We start from the raw sequence: 13,106 nt of genomic DNA, 5'->3' as shown, positions 1-13,106 counted from the left end.
TTTCAGCTGAGCCCCCCCCTGAGTGACAGCTGAGCCCCCCCCGGAGTGACAGCTGAGCCCCCCCCGGAGTGACAGCTGAGCCCCCCCCGGAGTGACAGCTGAGCCCCCCCGGAGTGACAGCTGAGCCCCCCCCCCCGGAGTGACAGCTGAGCCCCCCCTGAGTGACAGCTGAGCCCCCCCCTGAGTGACAGCTGAGCCCCCCCCCCGGAGTGACAGCTGAGCCCCCCCGGAGTGACAGCTGAGCCCCCCCCCCGGAGTGACAGCTGAGCCCCCCCCCCCCGGAGTGACAGCTGAGCCCCCCCTGAGTGACAGCTGAGCCCCCCCCGGAGTGACAGCTGAGCCCCCCCGGAGTGACAGCTGAGCCCCCCCCCCCGGAGTGACAGCTGAGCCCCCCCCGGAGTGACAGCTGAGCCCCCCCCGGAGTGACAGCTGAGCCCCCCCCCCCCCCCCTGAGTGACAGCCTCTCGTGTTCCTCACCTTCACTCTGATCAACATGTTGCCACCTGTGACCTCAACCCGGAAGTAGTTCAGCTTCGTTACATTTCCGGCGTGACGTCATGCCAGAAGCGGCGTCCCCTTTCACCATAGCAACCTTAAAGGGGAATCACAGAATTTACACAAAGCCTTTCAAACCAGCCCCCACCCCACCCCCCCCACCACACTCCCCCCCAACACACTCCCCCCCACCACACCCCCCCCCACCACACCCCCCCCCACCACACTCCCCCCCACCACACTCCCCCCCACCACACTCCCCCCCACCACTCCCCCCACCACACCCCCCCCCCACACTCCCCCCCCACCACACTCCCCCCCCACCACCAGGCTCACCCCCCACCACACTCCCCCCACCCCACTCCCCCCACCCCACTCCCCCCCACCCCACCCCCCACACTCCCCCCACCACCCCCCCCCACCACACTCCCCCCCCCACACTCCCCCCCACCACACCCCCCCACCACACTCCCCCCACCACACCCCCCCCACCACACTCCCCCCACCACACCCCCCCCACCACACTCCCCACTCCCCACCACACTCCCCCCCCACCACCAGGCTCACCCCCCACCACCAGGCTCACCCCCCACCACACTCCCCCCACCACACTCCCCCTCCCCACCACCCACCAGGAGTTTTAATGAACTGGATAAACTGCCCAGAATTATTATTAATGTTGGTTGTAAATAATATACAAAATTTCCCGCACAAAACACACAGTCACTACACCTTAGTGTATCCCGCGAAGCGCTTTTGAGACGTCTCGAAGACACGATAAGGCGCCGTGTCAACCGCAAGGATTATCATTACTATTAATATTAATGTTTATTCCTGTCAAACTGCCCCCAAAACCCACTTATTTCCCCCCTGTAAATATTACCAGGTTTCGGGGCAACCGGAAACTGTCCAGAGATGGGAAAACTGCCAGTGTGTGTGCGTGTGTGTGTGTGTGTGTGCGGTGGGTGGGGGGGGGTTTGGTTATGAAATAAATTATTTTTTTGAAACGTTTGGTTTCTGACCCGCTGCCTGGCTTGACCCCTATTTGGGTGTGAGCATGGAATCAGGAGGAGGCCATTCAGCCCCTTGAGCCTGTTCCACCAGTCTGTCAGGCTGATCTGTACCTCAATTACGATTACCCGCCTTTGCCCCATATCCCTTGATCCCCCGACCTAACAAACATCTGTCCACCTCGGTCTTGAAAATTTTGATTGGATTCAGCCGTGACCCACAGCCTTTTGGGCAGAGAGACAGATCTGACCCGAGCTCGGAAGCGACGGAACCCACGACACAACCCGACAGAGTCACTACGTTCGAGCAGAAGTTTTATTTGAAATTCACAAAAAAATGGAGGAAGGAAAGAGTAACGAAACACTTTCTCCCTCAGCAACAGCCGCCCCGCACGAGCTCACGAACCAACACGCAACAATTCGGAATATCCCCCCATCGGCACCCGGGATTCTGCGAACAACCATCTCACAGTCACAACTTTAGTGGACAGGTCTAGGGGAGGGGGCGGGGGGGGGCAGGTCGAGGATGGGGGGGCAGGTCGAGGATGCAGGGTGGGGAGAGCGATGGAGGAACAGGGGTCTTGATGTAGACGAGAATCAAGAAGGATAGACTTCCTGGAGTCCCATTCCCTTCTATCTTGAAAGACCAAACACCACTTAGTGTTCAAACATAAAATAAACCAGTCCCCTGCCCCCCCTCCACCCCCCACCCCCAAAAAAAGAAATGGTTAACAAACAGGGGTCTGGATGTTTGGGGGGCAAGGAGTCAGCAAACCTCGGCACTGAGACTGTGACTGGTTCCCCGGGAGCCAGGGGTACACACGCAGGGAAAGGAACGACCACAACGGGTCTGACATCCTACGTCAGGGTGGTTCAACTTCCGGCCCGCGGGCCACATCCGGCCCCCGGGAGATGATGTGATGATCAAACACAGGCAAAAATCAGGAGACAGTCACTGGGGTTGGGGGGACGGGGACAACAGGACTGGCCGATCAGGATAAAATATTGCTTATGCGGCCTGCGGACCTTTCTCAAATCCGTCCTCCGGCCCTCAGCAGGACACCCCCCACTCTCCCCCCGAGCCCGGGGCCACGTAGACGTTTTAAGACTCCAAACAACAACTTATTTTTAATATATAATAATAATAAAAAAAACACAACCCCCGCCCCCCTCCCCCCCCCCCCCCCCCCGCCTGGGTACGGCCTTTAAGGCTGTGAAGGAATGAAGGAAAGAGAGATCCGATGAAGAGGTAGCTTTTTTTTAAAAAAAACAGGGAAACAAGGAAACAAACAACCTTACGTGTCAGTCAGTGCGAAAATCAAGAGGTGCTGAGTGTCTCCTCGTTCCTCAACTCTCTCCTTAGTTGTCACTGGTCCTCTCGAGTGACCCCCCCCGCCTCCCGCCCCCCACCAACCACCCACCCCGTTCCCTCCCCCACCCCGACGAACCCGGGCTACAGAACAATCCACATACTCCGTCCGATGTCCGTCAGTCGCTTCAGTGACCGGCCTGCAATAAACAGGAGGGGAATGGTTACCAGGGGCTTGTCCAGCTCCGCCCTACCCTCACCTACCCAGCCCCCACTCCCCACCCAGCCCAGGCCCCCCACAACCCCCAACCAAGCCCTGCCCTCCCCCAGCCCTCCCCTCACCTACCCAGCCCCCACTCCCCACCCAGCCCAGGCCCCCCACAACCCCCAACCAAGCCCTGCCCTCCCCCCAGCCCTCCCCTCCCTTTGATATCCTCGCATTTGACACAGTGCCTTATCAGGGGAGGTGGGGACGTAGTGTGCGGGTAATAATAATAATAATCCTTGCATTTGATAACAGCTCCTTATCACGTCTCACGAGAGTGTGTGTGTCTGTCTGTCTGTCTGTCTGTCAGTATTGAGTGATCACGGTTCCCCTAACCCTAACCCTAACCCTAAGTATCCTGCCCCAGGCTGATGCACTAAGACCTTTGGCACGATCTTGTACCCGGTGTGTTTGACCCCCCGAGTGCGCAGAGCCTGACCTTTGTGCAGGGCCTCGTTTGTCATGCGATTGACGTTGCGGAAGATGCTCTCGGGAACCAGCCACCTCATAGCCACGTCCACACAACTCTTCCTGAATGTACTCCACACACTGCCGCTGAGAGAGAGAGAGAGAGAGACACAGAGAGACACACACACACGCACACAGAGTGAGAGACAGTGAGAGGCAGGGAGAGCGAGAGAGACGTGGAGAGAGAGAGAGAGAGAGACAGACAGGCAGAGAGACACACACACTGAGAGTGATAGAGATGGAGACAGAAATAGAGAGACACACACACCTTGCTGGGGCGGGGAGGTAGTGTAGGTAGTGTTACAGGGTGGGGGGGGTGGGTCTCAAACCCACAACCATTGGACATCGCCGCGGGCGAGAGAGAGAGAGAGAGAGAGAGAGAGCAAGAAATAGAGCGATAGTTGGAGAGCTGGTGAGGGGGTGTTTACCTGGTCTGTCCCTGGACGGCAGTCAAGTCACCTACCCCTACGGTAGCAAAGACCCCCGTGTTCAGGTTCCAAGCCCCCCGCAGGTACGTGTGGTAGGTCTTTGGTCTGGAAGATAATAATAATATCAATAATAATAATCCTGGAGGTTTGATGCAGCGCCTCATCACGTCTTCCAGATTCTCAAAGCGTTTCACACGATACACTGTAAAGTGTAGTGACTTTAAAAAAAACACCCCCCCGGGTGTTTTTGAGCCAAGAACTGCAACAACAACAATTTGTTTTTGTATACCACGTAGGGGCAGCGAAACCACATCAAACAGCAACAACAACCTTGTTGATAATACATTGACGATGACACATTAATCGTGCTGACAATAATACTAATCCGGTCACGCCACCCACGGCTGTCTGTGGGACGCTGCTGTGCGCAATTGGCTGCTGCATTTCGCCCACAAAACATACAGTCGTTGCACTTCGCACTGTGAAGCGCTTTGAGACGTCTCGACCACGTGATGAGGTGCTATGTTGAATGCAAGGATTATTCTTATGAGGATTACAACAACACGTTACACTGACACAGGGCCTTTCACGTCGGGAGGACTGTCCCAAGACGCTGGACAGTCAGGGATTTGGACGTGAGCTGGGGGTTGGGATCAGGAGGGATGGAGGCGGGAGGGGGGGGTTGGAGGGTGGCCGAAGGCGCGGTTGGTCGAAGAGGGAGAGTCTCGAGGCGGGCCTTGAAGGAGGGGGTGAGGTGGGATGGAGTCCCACAGGGTGGAGGGCAGAGAGACTGAAGGCCCGGCCGATGGTGGGGTGGGGTGGGGTGGGGCTGGACAGACAGGACAGGGCGGGTGACGGGGAGCAAGCCGGAGCCCGAGCAAACACCGGAGAACACGGAAGCGCTTACCTGATTTGTCCTTCTTCCTCGGAAGGGTATGCTAACAGCAGCAGGCCTATGTTAATGATAACATGGTTGGTTATGGGGCACACCTTGAAACAAAGACAGGTTGGCTGTAGCACAGGGTCAGTGACAGCAGCCGAGAGCCAGCGAGGCCACACAGTGAACATTTACACAGCGCCTGCCTCTCACGTCGGGAGGACATCCCAAGGCACTGGACGGACAGTCAGGGATTTAGCCCCAGAACTGGGGGTTGGGTGCAGGTGGAGGATAACCAAAGGCGCGGTCGAAAAGGAGGGTCAGGTGAAGGAGGGAGGGGGGCGAGGGAGATGGATGGAGTTCCAGAGGGTGGGGGCAGAGAGGCTGCCGATGGTGGGGTGGGGTGGGGTGGGTTGGGCCAGGTGGGGTTGACGTGGAGCAGGCCGGAACCCGCTGAGCGGAGGGAGGGAGCGGTCGGGTCGAGTTACCAGGTCACAGAGGTAGGGAGGGGCAAGGCCGGGAGGGCTTTGAAGGCGAGGACAAGGACTTTGAACTCGATCCTCTAGTGGTGGGTGGGAGGAGGGGTGGGAATGGGGGAATTGGGAGCCAGTGCCCCCTGCCCCCCACCTTCACCTACCGCCGGGATGGCCCCTCCCCAAGCGTGACTCACCTCCAGGATAACAATGTCATAGTCACTGAAAGAGCAGTAGCGTTTTGACCAGGCAGCGTCATTCCTGATCACCTCATTGATCACGTACTCGAAATCTAGTATCAGCTGCTCCACCGTCAGGTACTTGCCCTGGAAGTGAGACATAGAGACGGTGGGTGGGTGGGAGGGAGGGAGAGAGGGTTGGGCGCTGACTCTCCCCCTCTTAAGCCCACAAAACACACAGTCGCTACACTTCATGGAGTGTCCCGTGAAGCGCCTCGAAGACGTGATAAGGCGCTGGGTCAAATACCAGGATTATTATTATTATATAAAACAACTCAGAGAGCTTCAGAGGGCTGGAGCTTGAAGCTGAGCCGGGAGAGAGAGAGGAGGGAGGTCACCGTAAACACAGTCGAAGAGGAAAGTGATCTGAAGACAGGCAAGGGGGCGAGTGTGGTGTGGCCGAGGGGTTGAGGGGCCTCAGTCCCATTACCTGATACGAGGCGCTCTCTTTAACCTGCTTCAGATTCTTCCCTTCAGGTCCGTTACCACGAAAGGCAGTGAGATCTTGTCATCGTCGTAGCCTGTTGGAGAGAAGAGGGGAGGGGGGTTAGCCTGGCACACAGGGTGGGCACAGGAGCAGGCATTAACCCACAGCCCCCCGCCCCCTCGCTGCTGAACCATAGAGGCACACATGTGGCTCACACCTCAGCATCTCAAAACGCTGGAGTTCGTAGCGCAGGGGTCAGACCCCTCGCCTCGCAAGCCAGAGGACCCGGGTTTGATTCCCAGGCGGGTCAGGTCGAGGCGAAACCTTAGGCAAGTTTCCTTACTCCCCCACACACACACACACACATGCGCCTCTGGTCACCAGCAGTCAGTAGGAACCCGGTTATTAGTCAATGGGCCGATCACGTTCCCGGGGCTAATACCTTCACAAAAAAAAATAATAATAATGTGGTCACTCAACCCACGGCTGTTTGTGGGGACGTCGCTGGGCGCCTTTGGTGACGTTTTGCCCACAAAACACACAGTCACTACACTTCACAGTGTATCTGTGAAGCGCTTTGAGACATGATGAGGCGCTGTGTCAAATGGCAGGATTATTATTATTATTATTTACAACACGGCTGTAGGTGTGACACGGCTGTAGGTGTGACTGTCTCACCATCGTCCTGTGCAGTGTTGGCTGACGGTTCCAGGACATAGTGCAGTTTGGTGTAGTTGACGTATCCGGGCTCGGTGTCGGGGTGGGGGCTGTTGTGTGGCTGGGGTTTGTCGGGGTGGGGGCTGCCGGTATCCCAGGCTCCCGGCTCTGCCTGAGCTCGGCCCCGGGGCCTATCTGCAGGCCCCTGGCTGCCCCCGGGACCCGGGCAGGTGCAGCCGGCAGCCACGGGAAGCTCCGAGCTCCCGCCGGCTGGAGCGAGGACGGAGCTCGCTGCCGGTCCCTCGTGTCCGTGTCCGGGAACATCCTCCCCGTGCCCGGCTCCCGCTCCCCCGCCGCCCGGCCTGAGGGTCTCCTCGGGAACGCCGCCGTTTGTGGCAGCCCTCGCTCGCCGGAAAATATCGGCCGCGAATTCCTTGGCCTTGCTCTCGCCCGGCGCCTGGTGTTTACGTTCCCGGAATTCCCACCCGGACATCTCCCCCTCGGAGCAGCCCCCCGGCTCGGCTCGGTGCAGGGTACAGCACTGGCCTGGGGCAGACAGGCATGGAGCCTCGCACGGCCCCCGGTGGGGATGGGGGGGCGGGGAGGGGGTGAGGCTATCATTCACCGGCTCCTCCTCAACCTCTCCTGCTCGCTCCTGGCTCTCACAGCTCTTACTGTACAGAACCTGGCCCTTGTCTCCTGAAACACACACAAAATATTAATGATAATCAACACATACGTTACATTTTGGGGGTAAATGCGATTGGCTGCTAAGTTTCTATCCCAAACACACAGTCACTCCACTTTACGGTGTGTCCCGTGAGCGCTTTGAGACGTCTCGACGACGGGACAAGGCGCCGGGTCAAATGCGAGGATCGTTATTTTATTATGATGATGATGATGATTATTATTGCGTTCGATCCAGCGCCTTTCACACCAGCCAGACGCCTCGAAGCCATTCGCAGGATTTTATTGTGAGGCGTAGCGACCGTGTGATTTTGTGGGGGGTGGAAACCCGGCTGCCCACAAAACACACGGTCACTCCACTTTACAGTGTATCCTGCGAATGGCTTTGAGACGTCTCGACAACTGGATAAGGCACTGAGTCGAAGCTGAGGATCATTATTATTATTATTATTATTAAGTTACTAAAATAATCACACTGGGAAATGGCCGAGGGCTTCACCTGTTGTGTTGACAGATATGGCGCACGCAACGAGTGAGTAGCTGGTGTTCAGTAAAACAACGCCATCTTTCTTGAGCTGGAAGGCGGGCTGGAAGGTGGGGAACGGGTAGACCACTTGGAACTTGGTGTGAAGCATGAAGCCGTGCTGAAGGCAACAAGTGTTCGGGTCGTCTGTCAAACAAGCACAACAGCCACTTACTTACGTCTGTCCAGCCCCTTTCTGCAGTCGACCCGGGGCCTGTCGAAGCGGCTTCAGGAGAGGATGAGAACCGAAGGCGGCAACATTCACCGAACAAAAAAACAAGCGCAACCTTTGATCCTTGTATTTGACACCGCGCCTTAAGTGTAGGACCTGGGTTCAATTCGGGGTGAAACCTTAGGCAAGTTTCCTTACTCCACACACCACACCACCACACACCACACACACAACCACACACGTGCCTCTGTGGGCAGTAAGCAGGAATCCGGTTGTTCGTCGATTGGTGGATCGCTTTTCTGGGGGTAATCGTCTCTTCCAAAATAAATAAATAAAAATAATAATAATGACGTGGTCACTCAACCCACGGCTGTTTGTGGGGACGTCGCTGGGCGCAATTGGCTGCCGCGTTTTGACGAAAAAAAAAGTCACTACACTTCACAGTGTATCCTGTGAAGCGCTTTGAAATGCCTAGAAGACGTGATCAGGCGCTGTGTCAAAGGCGAGGATTATTAGTATTAGTATTATTGTTGGTGATTGAGCGAGGAGGGAGGAGGGAGGGGAGGGAGGGAGGGAGGGAGGGGTTAGTCTGACCTGTGGTGAGCAGGGCTGTGTCACGGCAGTCCGGGCACTGGGTGAAGGGAGGAGCAGCCACAGCTGTAATGTAAATATCTCGGTCGTTTTCGTCGCTCATCACCATGTTGATCAGCAGGTCATAGACGGAGCGGATACTGAGATATAAACACAAGGCTTTCACGTCGGGATTTATTTCATCTCGAGAGGGAAATGTCCGCCAAACGAGACCCCTGGTCGTCAAACCCCACCAACCTCACCCACCCCGGCCAACCAGACCCCACAACCTCACCGTTCCCCGCAAACCAGACCCCACAACCTTATTCCCCCCCACCTCACAACACCCCCTCCCCGGCCGCCCCCACAAATTCCTACTCTGAAGACTAAATTATGGAAAATTCTTTAAAAAAACAATAACGCCTTTGTGTCTTCTTGATTCTCAGATAAAGAATTCCTTCTTGTTATCGACGACGATTGACAATAATAGTTCTCAGTTTGGACGCCACAAGGCGTCCGAATTAACAACAGCAACTTGCTTTTGCACAGCGGCCCTTCGCTTGGGGTATAGTCTCGAACAGTGGCGGAGGCTGACACTGAGCCAGAGGAGGAGGGAGAGGGGGGGGAGAGAGAGAGAGAGAGAGAGAGAGAAGGGGTGGGGAGGCACAGTCATAGAGGAAGACAGATCAAGTCTTCAGGTCAGATAGGGAGGGAGGTGCCAAATGCATGTCCCTCGTGACCCCCTATCAGCAGCCGCGCTTTCAGCCACTACGCCCCCAGTCTCCGTCACTCTCTCCCCACCAATCCCTCCTCCTCTCCCCCTCCTTCCCCTCTTTTAGATCACAATTGAAGACCTTCCTCTTCTACTGTGTTTAGAGGAAGGCACCTTCCCCCCCCCCCACCCCCCCCCGGCTCCACCACTGTTAAGCGCCGAGAGACACTGCCCGTGTGAGTGCAAGTTGTTGTTGGTGTTGCGTTACTTCTCTTTGTAAAAAAGGGTCACAGATAGTTACTTGAAGCCAAAGACGATGAGCTTTGTTGGGTCACTAGGCCACTCACAGACAGTCAGGTACAGGTCGCTGTACACTTCCTGATCCTTGAACAAGCGGATCTGCCGCACCTACAATCAAACACACACAAATCATAATAACACACAAACCATAATAATAATAACAACAAGAATCCTGGCATTTCCTACAGCGCCTTATTACACCGTCGAGCCATCCCAAAGCGCTTCACAGGATACACTGTCAAATGCAGTGACTTGTGTATTTTGTGGGCAGCCACAGCGATGTCCCATAAATACTCGTGGATTGAGTGACCTATTTATTATTACTATTCTTTTTGTGGGAAATATTATCCCGGAAAAGCATGCGCCAATCGACTAACAACTGGTTTCATACTTAATGCTGGGTCACCAGAGACGGGGGTGTGTGTGGAGTAAGGAAACTTGCCCAATGTTTCACCCTGACCTGCCCGGGAATCGAACCCAGGTCTCTCGCTTGCAAGGTGAGTGCTCTCACCCCTGAGCTACAGGACTCCACCCTTTTGAAGGAGACCCTTCAAAAATCAAACAAACAAACAAACAAACAAATACATAGCCCCCTGGGTGTAGACTAGGTTTTGATTTAAAGGCCAATGGGCTATTTGGCTCTCGCTGTCTCTCGCTTGTGTGCTTATTACTCACCTGTTTCAGTTTGTCGTGAATGTTGAATTTCCACCAGTAAAGGTAATACACGTAATCCGGTAACTCATCAAACACCTGTTCCCTGGTGTAGGACAGCACATATCGCCCACATTTGTGAATCCGAGGAATATATGCCTGCAGCCGAGAGAAGAACAAGAGCAAGAATAATCCTTATAACTATTATTATTATTAATTATTATTCAGGCTCCGCCATTGTTAAGCGCTCCGAAATGCTGCCACTTGAAGGGCGCTGTGTAAATGCAAGTAGTTGTCGGCGTTGTTATATTATTCCGTGCAACAACACGTGACATTTACGCGGCGTCTTTCACGTCAGGAGCCAGGCTGATTGTGAGAGACTCTCAAATTTCAGGCGCTCAGTTAGTTATTTGCGCAGCATAGAAACAGGAGGAGGCCATTCAGCCCCTCGAGCCTGTTCCGCCATTCTATAAGATCACGGCTGATCTGTACCTCAACTCCAATTACCCTGCCCTTGCTGCATTATCGCTTGATCCCCTGACCTAACAAACAGCTGTCCACCTCAGTCTGGAAAATTTGAATCGATTTTTAAATTCTAATTAAAAATGTGAACGGATTCAGCCATAATCCGCAGCCTTGTGGGGGAGGGAGGGTGTTCCAGACTCCCACTGGCCTTTGTGTGAAAAACTGCCTTCTGATTTCACTCCTAAACGGCCTGGCTCTAATTTTAAGATGAAGCCCCCCCACTTGTTCTGAATCCCCCCCACCCCCACCCACCAGAGGAAACAGTTTCTCTGTAGACCACCCCTCAACCTTCTCTACTCAATACAAGGCAGAACTACATTTCTATCAATGTTTTTTNGAGTGCGGACTTTTCACTCCGGAGTCTGATCTCCTCCACGGAGAGAGGTGGGAGGGGAGGAAAAGGCCAGGAAGGAATGCCAACCGACTGAAACCTTTTTTTCTTCCACGTACCCCGCGAGCAAAAACACATCGTCCACTATGTTTTTTAGCGGGACGCACAATATCGGCGGCAGGTTCTGGAACATTCGGTGGGAGAACTGTCCGGTAATCTGCAACGAGAAAACGTAAAGCACTTCAGGAACCGTCCAGAAAAAAACACAACTCCCACATCAACTCTCACCCAAAGGTCAGCTCCCCAACACTAAGGAGACCTGCAGCGTTTGCTCCTAGTCTAGTTATGCTAGTCACACTAGTTATAAAGCAGAGAGTGGGCTGTGTCTGTGGGGGGGCCGTTACAGGGCTATCATAATAGTCGTTGCATTTGATATGGCGCCTTTTTAAGCCGGAAGGACGTCTCAAAGCTTCGCAGGATTCACTGTGACATGGAGTGACTGTGTGTTTTTGTAGGCAAACGCGGCAGCACAATAGCTCGCGGGGGATTTTATTCGGGGAATTGTCAGGGCACAGGGAGACAAAAGAGAAACTCCCTTCTCTTTGCAAATGGCGTCACGGGGTCAATAATGTCCACCTGAGCAGGCGGATGACGTTCAGCACCTCCAACAATGCAACCCCCACCCCCCGCAACCCCGCAACCCACCCCCAGCAGCGCATTGGAGCGTCACCGTACACTGTGCGGGTTCAAGGTTAGTATAACTATAACTTGGTCACTCAATCCACGGCTGTGTGTGGGGACGCTGCTGCGCGGCACCGGCTGCCGCGTTTCACCCACAAAATACACAGTCACTACACTTTACAGCATATCCCGTGAAGCGCTTTGGGAAGTCCCACAGGTGCGATGAGGCGCTGTGTCAAACGCGAGGCTTATTATTATTATTATTATTATAGCTGCAGGTGTCCAGTTGCAGTAGTTATAGCGCAGTGGGGGGGAATTATATATAGTATTTATTATTTATTATTTATACAGTTTATATAGAGCAGCGCGGGGGGGGGGGGGGGTCACTGTTATAGCCGGGATTGCTCTCGCCCGGGGAGGGGGCTATAAGGGGAAGGGGGGGGGTGGAGGTTGAGGGGAGGAAGTTGAGGAGGGAGGAGGTTGAGGAGGGAGGAGGTTAGGGGGGGAGGGAGGAGATTGAGGGGGGGCGGAGGGGGAAGGTTGAGGGGGGGAGGGAGGAGGTTGAGGGAGGAGGTTAGGGGGAAGGTTGAGGGGGGGAGGGAGGAGGTTGAGGGAGGAGGTTGAGGAGGGAGGAGGGGGAAGTTGAGGGGGAGGAGGTTGAGGGGGAGGGAGGAGGTTGAGGGAGGAGGTTAGGGGGAAGGTTGAGGGGGGGGAGGGAGGAGATTGAGGGGAGGAGGTTGAGGAGGGAGAAGGTTGAGGGGGAGGGAGGAGGTTGAGGGGTGGAGGTGAGGATGGAGGGGCTGCCGGGGGGTGGATGTTGGGGGGAGGAGGGGCTGAGGGCGGAGGGGAGGGGGGGCGGTACCTTGAGGCGGTGTAAGCTCCTCAGGACGTTGGTTTTCCTCTTGGCCGCCGCCACCGGACGCTTTTTCGCGCTCGGCGCCATTTTCCCCCCTAAGAGCCCGCCCCCTTCCTCACGGTCATTGGTCTCACCAGCTTCCCGCTCGGCCTGACTCCCGATTGGTCCACGACCCTGTCAATCACACCCCCACCCCCGGAACCCGCCTTCGCCTCACGCTCATTGGTCGGATTCCCCCACCCCCCACCCCCAGCTCAGTCTGGCGGCTGCTGATTGGTTCTCACTCCTGTCACTTCCAGAGCCCGCCCCTCTCCTCACGCTGGTTGGCCGCTCCCCCCGCCAGACGGCTCCTGATTGGTCCTCAGTCCTGTCTCTCACCTCTTCTAGAGCCCCGCCCTCTCCTCGCGTTCATTGGTCCCACACCTGCACCCGCTCGGCCGGACGTTTGGT

At 55.6% G+C, this 13,106-nt stretch overlaps 1 protein-coding gene across 1 annotated transcript; it reads right to left on the bottom strand.

The window, feature by feature from the left end:
- Positions 1-2,938: 2,938 nt before the first annotated feature.
- Positions 2,939-12,773, bottom strand: LOC121851674 (DDB1- and CUL4-associated factor 15-like). Its single transcript, XM_042345746.1, is given in 15 exon segments — positions 2,939-3,014; positions 3,519-3,634; positions 3,976-4,080; positions 4,883-4,965; positions 5,523-5,651; positions 5,995-6,038; positions 6,041-6,085; positions 6,670-7,347; positions 7,835-8,005; positions 8,625-8,761; positions 9,614-9,720; positions 10,288-10,403; positions 10,406-10,422; positions 11,239-11,336; positions 12,663-12,773. Coding segments are annotated over 15 exon segments (1,983 nt in total). The 5' UTR covers positions 12,744-12,773; the 3' UTR covers positions 2,939-2,958.
- Between the last annotated feature and the right edge of the window lie 333 nt (positions 12,774-13,106).

The sequence above is a fragment of the Callorhinchus milii genome, unplaced genomic scaffold (genome assembly GCF_018977255.1).
Source record: "Callorhinchus milii isolate IMCB2004 unplaced genomic scaffold, IMCB_Cmil_1.0 Scaffold87, whole genome shotgun sequence".
Taxonomy (NCBI): domain Eukaryota; kingdom Metazoa; phylum Chordata; class Chondrichthyes; order Chimaeriformes; family Callorhinchidae; genus Callorhinchus; species Callorhinchus milii.
Note: the sequence above shows the minus strand (reverse complement) of the source record. Positions and strands in the feature narration are given on the sequence as shown.